The 16360-nt window shown below is 42.5% G+C and overlaps 1 protein-coding gene across 2 annotated transcripts in view; it reads left to right on the plus strand.

Annotated features, from left to right (window-relative positions):
* The window catches only part of LOC311294974 (uncharacterized protein), a 124560-nt gene that overhangs the window by 10285 nt on the left and 97915 nt on the right, over window positions 1-16360 (plus strand). For both annotated transcript variants that reach the window (XM_084416105.1, XM_084416106.1), the window contains one exon: window positions 3821-4866. In XM_084416105.1, the coding sequence (XP_084272231.1) occupies window positions 3899-4866 (968 nt within the window). In that variant the 5' untranslated portion in view covers window positions 3821-3898. The remainder of the gene's footprint in view (window positions 1-3820; window positions 4867-16360) is intronic.

Raw genomic sequence — 16360 nt, forward strand, 5'->3', positions numbered from 1 at the left:
ATGCAGGCAGTGTGCAAGCTCTAAATTAACTAGAGCCCGACCGATATATCGGCAGGCCGATATTATCGGCCGATATTAGGCATTTTCCAATCTATCGGTATCGGCATTTATAACGGCCGAATTTGAAAAAAAAAAAAAAAAACGGACGAAACGCATTCAACCATGTCATGAGTGATTGCATTATATAGTTTGTCGACCAGAGGGCGTTCTACAACGTCCTAGTTGACAACACTCATGTATAACGCAGCACATATCCTGCAGTCTCCTGATCCAGCCAAAGTCATGCAGAGAGAACAACGGTTAAGTGAGTTCATGGTAGGATGACCAGAAGTCCCGAAAAATTCGGGACAGTCCCGAAATCTGAGCTGTTGTCCCGAATCCGGCCTTAATTGTCCCGAAAATTACACTTAAGCAAAATATTGAGTAGATATTGTCTGATAAAATATTAAAAACGGTCCGTGGAGATTGAGTCATCCTGCAGCCAGCCCCCGCCGGCTGCTCATTGGCTGCGGCATCTTTTTTGTTTCTTTTTTCAAAGATACAGAAAGGCGCGAATTTAGATATGCATTGATAAGCTAATTTTAGAGAGCGCAAGTTGCAGCCGCCGCGAGGACAGTGAATGTGCAGGCAGTCATAAAGGAGTGAGGAAACAGAATTGGTCGCGGCACTGTGTGCAAAAAATACTTCGGCCTAATGTCTGATGTCGGGTTACACAAAGCAAATCATCTACACAATTATTTAGTTTTCTTATTTAATGACGACAATTTAGTTGTAGGCTAATAATAATGTTGGCATAAGGCTTATTTGCGTTCGCTATAGCCTGAAAGGTCTGATTTACGCACTGTAACAACAGTGAATTTTTTTTTTTTTTTTTTTTTTTTACAATTTGAGACGCAGAGCGAGAGAGAGAGAGGTGCGCGCGCAAGACGCAGAGAGAGAGAGAAAGAGAGAGAGAGGTGCGCGCGCGAGACGCAGAGAGAGAGAGAGAGAGAGAGAGAGAGAGAGAGAGAGAGAGAGAGAGAGAGAGAGAGAGAGAGAGAGAGAGAGAGAGAGAGAGAGAGAGAGAGAGAGAGAGAGAGAGAGAGAGAGAGAGAGAGAGAGAGAGGTGCGCGCGAGACGCAGAACGAGCGAGAGAGAGAGAGGGGTGCACGCGCGAGACGCAGAGAGAGAGAGAGAGAGAGAGAGAGAGAGAGAGAGAGAGAGAGAGAGAGAGAGAGAGAGAGAGAGAGAGAGAGAGAGAGATTATTTATCAGAACTTAACAGAATTTGTCTCCAGTCCTATTCAAAGTTATATTTATGAACCAAGTCTTTTAAAACTGGTAACTTTGATTTGGTTGTTGTTGTTGTTTTTTTGTTCAAAGGACTTTACGTTTCATATCTTAAGTTTGTATTTATACAGCCCACATACATAGAACAGGCAGATATTTTGAATGTTGTGTAAGTGCAGTTTATAGGAAATGGGTCTAATATCCAGTTTATTTTCAAAATCTAAATATCGGCTTATAAATCGGCTCTTTTCGAGTTAATATCGGCATCGGCATCGGCCCCCAAAAATCCATATCGGTCGGGCTCTAAAATTAACCTGTTAACATGGGAGCCGAAATAACGGACACGCCACGCAGCCCATTTGAAGAAACGACCGTATGTTTGTTCTTTTCATTTCGTGAACACAAGACCTACAGAAGACCACCCGATACCAGAAAAGTGGCTGGGCTACGAAGTCTGAATAAAAACTCCAAGGAGAAACAAAATCATTATAGTAACCCCTGTATAAAATCTAGTCATCATGGCATGATCATCATGGCATTTATTTTGTATGATTTATAATTATTTATAGCCATCTACTTATTGCTATCATGTGCTTTGGTTGCAGTCTGATGACATTATTAATACATTTGACATGAGTCATGACAAAATAGCCTACCTCCATAGATATATTAACTTAGTCCAGCGTTGGCTCGACCGTGTTTAGGGCGGTGCAGAAGGCGCACGCGAAGTTTTGGCAATCTGCCAGCTAGATGCATGAGTGTTTTCAACCAGGTCCAGTACCCGACCTGGGTGAGGCGGGGCTTTAGATCTTTGTTGTATTCATCTGCTAAGGCATGTGTAACATTTTTCTGTCAACTCTGCATAATCCTTCGCAATCGATATCGTTAGTTAGCCCAGAGAAGCGAGGAAACGGAAGTGCCGCACAAAAAACGGAAACTGGACCCATATTTACTTCCGCGTTCGAAAATAAGGTGAATAGAACGAGTAGGCCTAGCTATTGAATGACTATTTTTTTTATGTGTAAAATGATCTGAATTGAGAGAGTTCGGGAATTGGGTGAACTAAAGCACTGTGATAGTGATTATTACAAGTGATAAGCACAAGAAAAGAAAGGAAAATAAAATGGTCAAACTAAATTCTTTAAATATAAAACAAAAGATAAGTGATAAGTCCGTGGAAACAACTGCTCATTCACGTCTGTTAGCTGCCGTGCTGCTGCTCTCAGCCATTCACAGAACAGGGTAGACGCAGAGAGAGGTGTGTGACGGCAAGGAGAAAGCAAACCTCATGCTCGCAGGACTGTGCTGGCAACATTTGGAGGTTACTGACGTTTGTCCAAAAAGTAGCTAGATTTGTCGCTAGTCGCTTTTTTGAAAAATTGTCGCTAAAGGGGTCTGAAAAGTCGCTAAAAATAGCGACAAAGGCGCTAAGTTGGCAACACTGGCGCCCGCTCATGCAGGCTCAGCTCAGGTGGCGGTCACGTGCAGCGCTGCAGCCACGTAAACAGAGTTTGCCCTTCCCCTACCGACTTTCACTTTCGGTGCCCGAATGGAAGTGAATGAGGCTTTGCCGTCCGTCCGTCCGTGCCTCGATTAGTCGAGACTGTTTTCCAAGATGACACATGGCTGTAAACGCATAATGTACTGTCTTTATAAAGTATCTTCTTATTAAACTGTCTGTACACTTACAAAGTTCTCAATGCTTCGGTTTGCTTGTAGGGACCCTCATTATGATACCGTGTTAGTGTGAGGCTATTTTGAGCCTTGTTAGTGGTATTAACTAGCGATTTACTTTTACTTACTCTGTGCCCCATATACTAGCGTTATAAGATCATCTGTTTTTAGAGATAAAACTCAAGATTTTCATGAAAACGCATCCCAGGGAACGATCGACTCGGTAACCATGTGTTAATTACCCCTACAGTAACGCACACTTGGATTTCACACACGTGTAAAAGAAAAGCTAACTTTTATGCACAGGCTAGCTGCTATGTTTGATACTTTTTCTCTATGTCTAAATGTTCACTCCTCGCGTGCCTAACTTACGTTTTACAATGCAGGGACTGGAACTACAGATATGCTAGTTATAAATACAGTAATCATTACTTTATTTAGGCAGAATAAGTTCGTTGTAATTTCCAAGCTCATTGATGTTAGCAGTCTTCCTTGTAGAGTGCGCTCTGGTGGACAAACTATGCAGCGCCAACACTCATAACATGGTTGCAGGGTGTTTCGTCCGCTTTTTATTTTATTTTTTTAAGTATTCATTTATTGGCCGTTATAAATGCCGATACCAATAGTTTGGAAAATGCCTAATATCGGCCGATAATATCGGTCGGGCTCTATTATTTCCCTCCCCCCTCGGAAGGGCAACGTGAGTCGAGAAGGGCATATGGGCAGTTACCCGGGCAACCTGAGCAACCCCTCTGTGCACGTCCCTGCTTACAGTAACTAAAGACTGTTGACATTAAGTTATAGTGAATTAAATGCCATTTAAATAAAATGTCAAAATTCAGTTGTGTTTTGTGCATTTTTTCTGTGTCCACATACAGCTCTGGAAAGTCTATCATCAAGGAGGAAGAGAAGGAGCAAACTTCCTGTAAAATGAGGAGGAGAACCGTACCTGTAAAATGAGTGTGTGTGAGGAGAGAGTGTCTGTTCACACTCAGAGAGCAGCATCTCCAGTATTCAGCTGTGTGTCTATGAAGAGTAACAACTACATGTATCAGCCCCCTATGTTCAGTGATGGACCATCTCCAGTATCCAGCTGTGTGTCTATGAAGAGTAACAGCTCCATGCGTGTGCCCCCTATGTTCAATGATGGACCATATCCAGTATCAAGCTGTGTGTCTATGAAGAGTAACAACTCCATGCGTGTGCCCCCTATGTTCAGTGATGGACCATCTCCAGGATTCAGCTGTGTGTCTATGAAGAGTAACAACTCCATGCGTGTGCCCCCTATGTTCAATGATGGACCATATCCAGTATCCAGCTGTGTGTCTATGAAGAGTAACAACTCCATGCGTGTGCCCCCTATGTTCAGTGATGGACCATATCCAGTATCCAGCTGTGTGTCTATGAAGAGTAACAACTCCATGCGTGTGCCCCCTATGTTCAGTGATGGACCATCTTCAGAATTCAGCTGTGTGTCTATGAAGAGTAACCACTCCATGTATCAGCCCCCTATGTTCAGTGATGGACCATCTCCAGGAATCAGCTGTGTGTCTATGAAGAGTAACCACTCCATGTATCAGCCGCCTATGTTCAGTGATGGACCATCTCCAGGATTCAGCTGTGTGTCTATGAAGAGTAACAACTCCATGCGTGTGCCCCCTATGTTCAATGATGGACCATATCCAGTATCCAGCTGTGTGTCTGTGAAGAGTAACAACTCCATGCGTGTGCCCCCTATGTTCAGTGATGGACCATCTTCAGAATTCAGCTGTGTGTCTATGAAGAGTAACCACTCCATGTATCAGCCCCCTATGTTCAGTGATGGACCATCTCCAGGATTCAGCTGTGTGTCTATGAAGAGTAACCACTCCATGTATCAGCCCCCTATGTTCAGTAATGGACCTGCTGTGACCTCTGACTCTGTGTGAGTATCATGAAGTTCAAGGCCGGTCTAGATTCTATTGGCGCCCTAGACAAGATACAGCAATAACACTCATACAGACACATACAAGTGTGTGTATGGTTGTGCAAATAGTTGTTAAAATAAAGGGTAAAAAGGCTATCTAAAATATGTATCCAAATTGAATATATTTATAGATGATGGTCTTGGAATCCAGATAACTAGTTAGTCTCATTAGCCTCTTACCTGGCGACCCTATTCTTAAACATAGACTGGAGAATTACATATCCAAACTTAAATGATTGCTGTACTGTATATTTTTTTTTCTATTAATATAAAACCTGTGCCTTGGCACCTAAAACTGCAAGTCAAAGCAGTAAATCCAACCAAGTTGTTGTTGTAAACTCAGAATCGAAGACCAGGAGACTTGGTTGTTTCTTCAGCAGGATTGTTTATTGAAAACACGAGCTGTCGGTAGCTGCAGTCACCAAGTCTGAATCAGTGAGATGTTCTCTTACAGTTTATATACATTTTAGAGGCAGGAACCAAAAAGACAGGTTTAGGAACCGGTTCTAGACTGAGAGTGCTGCCCACCCTAATTCACTATGTTCATATCTATTCAAATGCTGAGACCCGAGTACAGGACTGGCAGGACTCTCTTGTTAAAACACAAAATCCGAGAGTCATTAAGAGTTTCAGTAAAACAGGACTGACCGGAGTCTTTTACTAGAAAACTCTGCTAATAATCTAAATTCAATGTAAACCTAAATTAAACCTTTTAATAAATTTGGAATCCCACATTTGCCCCTTTGAGAGTCTTAAAAACTCACAAAATACAAATTTAGACACTTAAAAGTTAATTCTTGTAACTTGTGTAAGTTACAGGTGCATAGCAAGTTCAATCTTGTAACTTGTGTAAGTTACAGGCACAAAGCAAGTTCATTCTTGTAACGTGTGATAGTTACAGGCACAAAGCAATGATCTGTGTTGTTCATCTGTAGTTGCATGCTGACACAGAAACAAAACATGCAATTAGGGTCCGTGAAGTTCTTACGGGTAATATTCTTTTATGGTTGGACCAGTCATTATCTCGTGCGAGGCGTGAGTCATTTGTTGAATGAAACACTTGATACTGTGGAAGCATACGTGAACGCCAGTAGGATAAATAACAGCAGCATTGCTATTTCTTTAATCCACAGCCAGGGTTTACCAATCAAGTTTCCGAACCATGAAGAATTGTCTTCAGTCATTTGGTGTAATTTTGTTGAAAGATCAAGAATGTCTTGTTGGATTTTGTTCAAATTCTCTGTTGGATCCATTAACCCGGTGCAGCACTCAGGGCCAATAATGGTGCAGGCTCCCCCTTGCGTTGCAAGAATGTAATCCAAGGCCACACAGAGTGGCTGTTATGTTACCCAGGGCCAAAGCCGTATCGTTGGCCAATTTCTGTACAGAATCCGACAGGCTTCTGACTTGATCGAGAGCCTGCATGACACCATACGATGGGATTAAGGCTCCAAGAGTTCTTGACCACCACGTTTGAACACAAGTGAGTCCTGGAATGCAGCCATCTTTGTTGGTAGAAGGAGCTGAATTATGTAACTGTGGAGAGCTTGGGGTGGAGTGTGTATTTTCTCTTGATAGCTGGCAGAACATACAGCAGGGTGTACCTGCCGTTGAATTGGCTGGGTAGGATTAAGGCTCCAAGAGTTCTTGACCACCACGTTTGAACACAAGTGAGTCCTGGAATGCAGCCATCTTTGTTGGTAGAAGGAGCTGAATTATGTAACTGTGGAGAGCTTGGGGTGGAGTGTGTATTTTCTCTTGATAGCTGGCAGAACATACACCAGGGTGTACCTGCCGTTGAATTGGCTGGGTAGGATGCTGTAGACAGAAGTTCCACATAACCAAAAAGTGCCAGTTGGTGGAGGAATTAGGGCTGTAATCTCCCAGTCGATTAGATTAGATTAGATTAGATTCAACTTTATTGTCATTACACAAGTACAGGTACAAGGCAACGAAATGCAGTTTAGGTCTAACCAGAAGTGCAATAGCAGCAAGTGCAGGATATACAGTGGTTCCATAAGTGCAGAACATGGATATGTACTGAATAAATATAGAGTTGAATACTATTATAAACAAAAATTTACTGATAGATTGTCCTATGAATATAATATACAGATAACTATTACTGTGAACAGAGTTTACAGCTAGATATGTACTGAATATAATAATATACAGATGGCTATTACTATAAACAGAATGTTTACAGATAGATATGTACTGAATATAATATACAGATGGCTGTTACTATAAACAGAATTTTACAGATAGATATGTACTATGAATATATATACAGATGCTGTTACTATAAACAGAATGTGAGCATAATATACAGATGGCTATTACTATAAACAGAATTTAACAAATAGATATATGTATAAGTTAGGCTAATGAGCAGTATAACAATGGATTTAAGTAGTGCAAATAAAGTTTGGACAGAAGCTATCCGAGTGAAAGTGCAGTGGAAAGTAATTGCATATTACAGTTAAGGTACGATATTGCAATGTATATATAAACAGTCGGTACTGTAAATAAACAGTCGGCAGTGCAAATTGAGCATATTCCAGTCAAGGTAGTAGTGCAAGATGCATATGTAAACAGTTGTTACTGTAATAACAGTCAGCAGTGCAAATGAACATTATAGTATTGCAAATAACAAAATGGAGGCAGGTGTGAGGAGGGAGAGGAGAGTCAATCAGTATATGAGGGGAGTGGGATCAATGAGGGTTAGAGTTTAATAAAGAGACAGCTCTGGGGAAAAAACTGTTCTTTAGTCTGCTGGTCCTGGTCCGGAGGCACCTGAAACGCCTGCCGGAGGGCAGGAGAGAAAACAGTCTGTGGGCTGGGTGAGAGGAGTCCTTAAGGATGCTGCGAGCTCGATGCAGACAGCGTTTCCTCTGGATGTGCTCGATGGCAGGTAGTGGAGTCCCAGTGATGCGCTGGGCGGTTTTCACCACCCGCTGCAGTGCCTTGCGCTCTGCAACAGAACAGCTCCCATACCACACTGTAGCACAGTTGGTCAGGATGCTTTCTATTGCACAGCGATAGAAGTTCACCAGGATAGTGGAGGAAAGCTGATTCTTCCTCAGTGTCCTCAGGAAGAAAAGGCGCTGGTGAGCCTTCTTGACCAGGCTGGAGGTGTTGGTTGTCCAGGTCATGTCCGCCGAGATGTGGATCCCCAGGAACTTGAAACTGGAGACACGCTCAACAGCCATTCCATTGATGTGGATGGTGTCGTGTGTGCCTCTTGACACTTTCCTGAAGTCCACGATGAGCTCCTTCGTTTTGGTGGTGTTGAGGAGCTGGTTATTTTCGGTGCACCATGTGGCCAGGTGCTTGATCTCCTCCCTATAGGCAGTCTCATCGTTGTTGCTGATGAGACCAATCACCGTAGTGTCGTCCGCAAACTTGACGATGGAATTAGATCCGTACACAGGCTTGCAGTCGGAGGTGAAGAGGGAGTAGAGGAACGGGCTTAGCACACAGCCCTGTGGTACACCAGTGTTGAGTGTGATGGATGTGGAGCAGTTGGAGCCTGATCGAACATTCTGGGGTCTGTTGGTCAAGAAGTCCAAAATCCAGTTGCACATGGAGGTGTTGAAGCCCAGGTCTCCAAGTTTGGCTATTAACTTAGTTGGGATGACAGTGTTGAATGCTGAGCTGAAGTCAACAAACAGCATGCGTGCATAAGTGTTCTTATTGTCCAGATGTGTGAGCACAGAGTGCAGTGCCATGGAGACTGCATCCTCTGTGCTCCTATTGCTACGGTAGGCAAACTGGTGTGAGTCCAATGTGGATGGTAGAGAGTCTTTTAGGTGTGCCAGGACCAGCCGCTCAAAGCACTTCATTACGATGGGTGTGAGTGCTACAGGGCGGTAGTCATTAAGGCACTTCGGGCTGGAGTGTTTTGGCACTGGCACAATGGAAGTGCATTTAAAGCATGTTGGTACAGCTGCTTGGGCAAGAGACAGGTTGAAAATGTCTGTAAAAACCCCAGCGAGCTGCTCCGCACATGCCCTGAGTACGCGTCCAGGGATGTTGTCTGGTCCAGCAGCCTTGTGCGCGCTGATCCTGCTCAGTGCATTGCAGACATCTGTGGAGGAGAGTGTGATCGGTGGGTGGTCAGCTGAGGATTTGAGCTTGGTGGCAGTTTCTCTGTTGTCTCTTTCAAAGCGAGCATAAAAGTCATTTAGCTCGTTCAGGAAGTTGACATCAGTGGCTGCGGGGGTGGAGTGAGAGGGTTTGTAGTCACTGATGGCCTGAATGCCCTGCCACATGCGCCGAGGGTCAGCGTTGGAAAAGTGTCCCTCTATCTTAAGCTTGTAGCAGTGCTTGGCCTCTTTGATGCCCCTTTTCAGATTTGCTCTGGATGTGCTATAGGCTTGTGCATCTCCTGATCTGAAGGCAGTATTGCGTGTCTTCAATAGGAGTCGCACTTCCCTGTTCATCCATGGCTTCTGATTTGGGTATGTGGTGATCTGCTTCTGGGTTGTAACACTGTCAATGGTGGTATTAATATAATCCAGTACAGAGGAGGTGTAGCAGTCAATGTCCGTGTGAGAGCCACTGGTGGCTTGAGAAACAAACATACTCCAGTCTGTGTGTAGAAACCTTTCCTGGAGTGAGAAATCTGCCCCCGCAGGCCACACCTTGATGGTCTTCACTGATGGCTTCACGCGATTGATCAGAGGTGCATATTTGGGGGTGAGGAACAAAGAAAGGTGATCTGACTGTCCCAAGTGGGGGAGGGGTGTCGCGACGTAAGCTTCAGCCATGTTTGTGTAAACATGGTCTAAGGTTTTGTTTCCTCTGGTGTGACAGGAAACATGCTGGTGAAATTTCGGTAGCACTGACTTTAAGTTTGAATGATTAAAATCACCCGCAACAATAAACGCAGCTTCCGGGTGAACGGTCTGTTGTTTACTGATGGCTGCGTGAAGTTCTTTCATAGCAAACTTGGCATCAGCATCCGGGGGAATATAGGCTGCAGTTATAATAGTGGAAGTGAACTCCCGCGGTAGATAAAACGGTCTACATTTAACCATGAGAAACTCAAGGTTAGCTGAACAATGTCTCCCAACAATAGCAGAGTTTGTGCACCAAGCTTTGTTAATGTAAATGCACAATCCACCACCTCTGGTCTTACCGGATCCATCTAATGTTCTATCCGCCCGGAATGTATGGCGTCCCGCTAGCTCAATAGCGTTGTCCGGTATTCCGCTGTTTAACCATGTTTCCGTGAAAATTAGAACATTACAGTTCAAAAGTCTCTTGCTGTATGTGATGTTGAGTCGAATCTCCTCCATTTTGTTCAACAGCGACCGTACATTGGCAAGGAAAATGCTGGGTAAAGAGAGCCGGTGTGGTGTTAGCTTTAGCTTAGCTCTTAGTCCTCCGCGCTTCCCCCGCCTTTGTTTACGATCTCGCCGGCGCCTGCGAGCACTTCCGCCCGGCCGGGCAGAGTGCATAGCCTCGGGTGATCTGGCGATCTCAGGAAGGAGTCGAAGGTTGTCCATAAAACTGTCGGAAATTCGCAAACCAATATCCAAAAGCTCACCTTGGGTGTACGATGTTAAGGCACAACTGTTCTGGACGAACAGACCCGAAATGAGCAAGAAAAATACTGCTAAATTACAGAATCTGGAGAGACCGCGAGCCTCGCGATGTACTCGCGCCGCCATCTAGGATCTTCGTCGATTATTAGTCGATTATTTGGTCGATACGTTCTGGCTCGACCAAAATTCTGATTGGTCGATTTTTTTGTCGCGTTCATTTCATTAGTTTTGTCGCGTTCATTTAATCAGTTTTGCCGCGTTCATTTCATCAGTTTTGCCGCGTTCATTTCATCAGGTGGAAAGCACTAGTTGCTAATGGGGGTGTTTTCAGAGCACCGCTGTTTCACAGGTAACAGTTTGTCTTCAGAACACCCCCCTTGTTTTCACTTCTTTTGGATTAGCCCAACCCACTGCAGAAGAGAGACAGATTGAAGAAAGCAGGCTACTAGAAGGTTTGCTGAATATTATTACTTGATCTGGTTTGTTTAATAAATATTATTTTTTTATTAAAGTGGACGTGCCTTTTGTGTTTAAGAGTAAAAGCTTTAAGTTAATAGTCTATTCGTGTCTCAGCCGCGAAGCTGCTTCTATGTTCGCGAGCTGCACAGAGCGGCTGAAATTATAGTGTCTGTCAGTTATTATAATACATATGACAAAAACAATTGTCTAAATTATGTTACATATTCCTCAAAAGTTCTTGTCATGATATCACTAGTTGACAACATAGTACTATTTTCGGAAATCATAGGCTCTGATATTGCGCAGATGCACATGATACAACGCTGTCAGAGCCAACAGACTCGTGTGTCAGACTCATTTCAGTGCAAAATAATTACGTCAAAAACGATTTAATACTGCAAATAGCCTTCTAGATTTTTATGTTTATTTATAATTCATTTAGGCGGACAACAAGGCGCACAGTGCGCAGCTAATTAATTTAAAGTTTTTTTTTTCTTTTTTTCTAACGTCATTTTTAGTCGAAAATTTCAGGACTTTAGTCGACCAAGAATTTCTTTGGTTGATTACAGCCCTAGGAGGAATCATACACAACTGATTTATTGCAAAAAGTTTCGGTAGGGATGGGTTCCTGGAGAGACACTCGTTTAAGTCATTTTCCTGTTTCATTTCTGTAGTAGTGATGTACACATGGGACTCATCTGTTCCTCTTTCAGTCACAAAACTGCAACGTTCACGAGGAATTTCACCCAGTGGAGTCGATGCTGGAGCATAATTTTCCATGCACCAGTGGAACATCATTGGCAGGAGTAGATCTGTAATGATGGGAGTAGCTGAAGTTAGGTTGCAGGATGGTAGTCCAGGAATGCAACACTGAGAAACTGGAGGAATGGTTACATTGTGACATATATCCTTGTTGAATAATGCACTGGTATGATGATCGAATAAGGTACACGTGTCACATTTGGAGATAGGGTGTGCAACCCATGGGATTCCGGCTCCTACTGAAGGTGCATGTGGCATGCAAACGTTCTTTCCAGCAAACAAGGCATTTCTTGACATATTCATCAGCTCTAAGAATATGTTGATTCTGGGGTCTACACTTTGCGCTATGTCCATGATGGTTAGTATTAAGGCAATCTTGATCATGTTGCTGGATGACTGAAGTTCCCGTAGGTGAGTTTCTGCTAGGGGTGGCACGGTACATGAAAAAACATCCGAACCGTTCGGTTCGCTTGTCTCGGTTCGGTGCGCGTGTGCGTCGCGCGGTTTGCACGGTTCGACGCATGCGCAATGTAGCCTCGTGCCCGTGCTAATACAATGCTAAATCATAAATCAGACATATGTAGAATTACATTACAATGTCCAGCAAACGATTTATATAGTACACTGAGTTTACCTAGACATTTAATGAGATCTACTCCACTATATGTTGTTTTTTTCATGTGAATAAATAGGCTACATAGATCGACTGTTCCACGTAGCCTAATGGTCCAGTGGCAGAACTTGCCAAGCGTATCAAAGGTTCTGAGTTCTAATCTGCGATCGTATATATTTTTTTCTTTATCAAAACCGATTATGTTTATCAGCGGTTGTATATCAAGCAGGGACCGATTTGTATGAATTTTGTTTTATTATTTAATCGGAACGAGTAGCCTTGAGTCTCCTCAATGGCTTGAAGCGCGCGTCCGAGTGATGAATGTGCGGCCGCTGCGGTGTGTGCGCGAGCCACGAGAACACTGTATCAGCACCACTGATCGCAACTGCAACGAGCACTTTGATCACTTGATTAAAAAAACACATTTCAGCGCTAAATTGCTTCTTATTTAACAAACGAATGAAACAAATACTTTGCTAGTTAACTGGAAATGTTTTATTTATTTGTATTGGTACACCCGTGCTGCAAGATAATATCAACCCTGGCAAAAAATGGTGGGGACATGTCCCGCCTATGATGACGAGACACGAGGATAAATTGACAAATAACGGTCCAACACAGCCCACGTAGCTCTACAGATGATGGACCTCCAGGGCCACTGAAAGTTTCCTCAGGGTGACTGCTCACTCATATTACTTCAGAATGGGAAATGAGAAGCTGCGTTTTGCAAACACACCCCATTTATGAAATAAATAAATAAATAATTAGATAATTCAGCTATATATCATATGCTGAAGTAAATTTTTGGAGTGTTAAAGATTAAAAGAAAAAACAACAACATGAACCGTACAGAACCGAAAACCGTGACCCTAAAACCGTGATACGAACCGAACCGTGGGTTTTGTGAACCGTGCCACCCCTAGTTTCTGCATTGTGTATTTTTCTTCTGTGTTGGTTGTAGTCTCTGCAGTGGATCTAGTTGTTTCCTGAAGGTTGGGTCTTCATATGCAGGTGTGTAGGTCCGTGCATATGGTTCTCGGGATAACCGTCAAATGGTATCTGCACAGAGTTAAGAAAGAAAAAACAAAAGAGAACAACGGCAAAACAGTATTTGTTGTAAAGACTGCAAACATTAGGGTTGTATCCTCTGTTCAATCTGAGTCTGCTATTGTTGTTCCTTCTTTCCCTGTCTTAATTCATGAGACACCTAAAAGGAACAGTGAGGTGAGGAGGGACTAGTGGTTGGGAAGGGCCTATAAGGGAATCTTCACCGCAGGGTGGGCCCCTGAAGCTTATTGCTTTCGGTTCTTCCCTGGGCTCCTCACTGGTCCGTGACCTATCCTATCCCTGTGGGGGGAGGAACAACTTTACAGTGTGAAACATGAGTCCAGGTTTTTCTTCCCTGACACAATACTGCAGCTGCTGTAATCAACATAACTTGATCTGGTCCTTGCCACTTAGGCTCTAATGGTTTGTTTTTGAATGACTTTATTATGACCCACTGACCTGGGACGATTGTGTGTCCACCTTCTGGTGTAGTCTGCCAACAAGACTCAACTCTCTCTTTGGCACTCTGTACTGCCTTTGTGAGGTTTTCACAGTAAGTGATCAGGGCATCTGAGGCAATGTGTACATCAGCATTTCTAAGATCAATCACACCTGGCATTTGCATTGGGCGTCCAGTAATAATCTCATGAGGACTCAGTCCTACTGTTCTGTTAGGTGACGCTCTCATACTACACAGTACTGCTGGCAGTGCTTCAACCCATGGTACTCCTTCCTGATGCATTTTGCTTAACCTGATTTTGATTGTTCTGTTTGATCGTTCAACCTGTCCTGATGCTTGTGGCCTATAAGGACAGTGCAGAAATTTGTCTCAAACTATCAATATGCTCTGGGAGTTTTAGGCGCAGTAGCCAATATGGCCACTAGGTGACATTCAAACTCCATTTGGTGATTTAAAAACTTGTAGGATTTTAATTCATGAATGCTTTGGACTACTGGCCTCTTTTGATAAAAGACACATCTACTATTGCCTACCTAATATTTATCCAAATGAGTCAATATTGACAAAATTGAAATCAAATCCCAAGAATATAATTGAAAATTGTGTTAAGCAATAATACAAACAGTAGCCTACCAGTCATTGTACCATATAAACATTGTAACATGTTGTCACTAAACTTAAAGGGGTCATATAATGCCATTTTTATACAAGTTATTATGATTCTTTAGGGTCTAAATGAAAAGTTTGTAATACACTTTAACCCCCTGAGGTCGGCGGTATCGCCGGCGATACCAGCTCGCTTTTTTTTTATAAGTGTAAAAGAAACTCATAAATACTCTGTTGACTTTGATTTTCCATAGGAGTTTCATACATCAATCGATTCTGTTAAATGTGTATTATTTTTCTGTATACTCACAATAAAAACAAAGTGTTGTGCTTTTCGCCAAATTAAGAAAAATAATCACGGAGCGAGTTCTGCCTTCTCTCTGTCCGTGTAGTCCATTCTGAAACGCGTCCGAAAATGAATCATAACTCAGCGAATACTTCTCACACAGGCACGTGATATATGTCTTTATGAAGCTTGAAATCTCTTCTTTTAAATGAAGTAATTAATAAAAAAAACAAATGTTTTCAACTCATGTAATCCGTTTGAAAGCAAGGAGAGGTACCGTTTTTTCCTTCTGCCTAATTATCTCTATAATGAACTGAGGCCGCCCCGCCCCCCGATCAATGCCTTGAAAACACAAAGTTTCATCAGATCAGATTCACTGATAGTTCATCGCGTTTAGAGAGGATGGCGCGTTTCTCCGGTAAAGACGCCGTTCAGATGATCCTGGACAGCGAGGAATAACTCGCCTTGGCTTTTCCTCAGAGGAAGATTGTAACTCAGACGAACGGCAGCATGTTCAAGAGCGAATTGATCACGCCGAGTAAACACTGAGTTTTCACGTGAGTAAGTATGTGTACTCAAGTGGTCTAGTGGTAGAACATTTGCCTAGCGTGTCAGAGGTTCTGAGTTCGAATCCACTCATGTAGTTTTTTTTTTTTTGTCAAATCAGATTATGTTTATCAGTGGTTGTATATCAGGCAGAGACATGCAAAAGAGTGTATTTTATTTTGTAATTTCACTGGAACGAAAAGAGAGTCTCCACAACGGATTGAAGCGCGCGTCCGAGTGAAGACTGCGCGAGCCTAAAACAAACACAGTATCCGCGTCTGACTCGCGGGAATCCACGGCGCAAACCTGTGAGGGGCTGTGTTTTCTCGAGCCCCATATCAGCTCGAGAAAACACAAGTTTATTCAGATCATTACTTGTTTACACCGTCACCGTATAAGCAACGTATTAAACTGCAAATTAGCATTTATATTCCATATAATAAAAATGAAAGACCTATGTTACAGACATATGAAAGACAACATTTCGTTGATTAGTTTTGGATAGATTATACATTTTTACTGTAAAATATCTGCCACCTCAAATAAGCTTTTATTTGCCAATTTTTTTGTCAAAAATAATCAAATAATCAATCAAATCCTTAACTTTGAAATATGTATGATAAAATGTATACTTTAGTTTGTACAAAGAAAGATTACACTTGAATTGTTGTTTATTTAAATATTTACAAGGTAGATGTAAACAAACTATTAAAAGGTAAATATAAGCCTTTTCTTTAAATAATTTTTATTGTGTTTTATTAGTGACAAATTTGGGGAGAGGATAAATATTCCAAAACTGAAAATACAGTATGAGAATTAACTGCACAATTACATGTTTTCCTTGGCTATTATAGGCCAAATTGCAAGCACAATATGTGGAAAAATAAAAAAGAATTGAGATGCTTCCAACTGTTGCTCTTGCATTCTTGTGGCTCAGTGACTCACCTGAATGAATGGCTCATTAAGTATGCGGTCCTCAGGTGTGAACCACTACATATGCATGATCTGTGACGCCCACTCCGCATATGGCCTTTCCAAACAGAAAGTGCTTTGCAAAATTCAAATCAATGTATTGTGTTATGTGAAGGATTAGGCAGGGTGATTTTCACATAATTTTGAAG

The sequence above is a fragment of the Rutilus rutilus genome (assembly GCF_951802725.1).
Source record: "Rutilus rutilus genome assembly, chromosome: 1".
Classification (NCBI taxonomy): Eukaryota; Metazoa; Chordata; class Actinopteri; order Cypriniformes; family Leuciscidae; genus Rutilus; species Rutilus rutilus.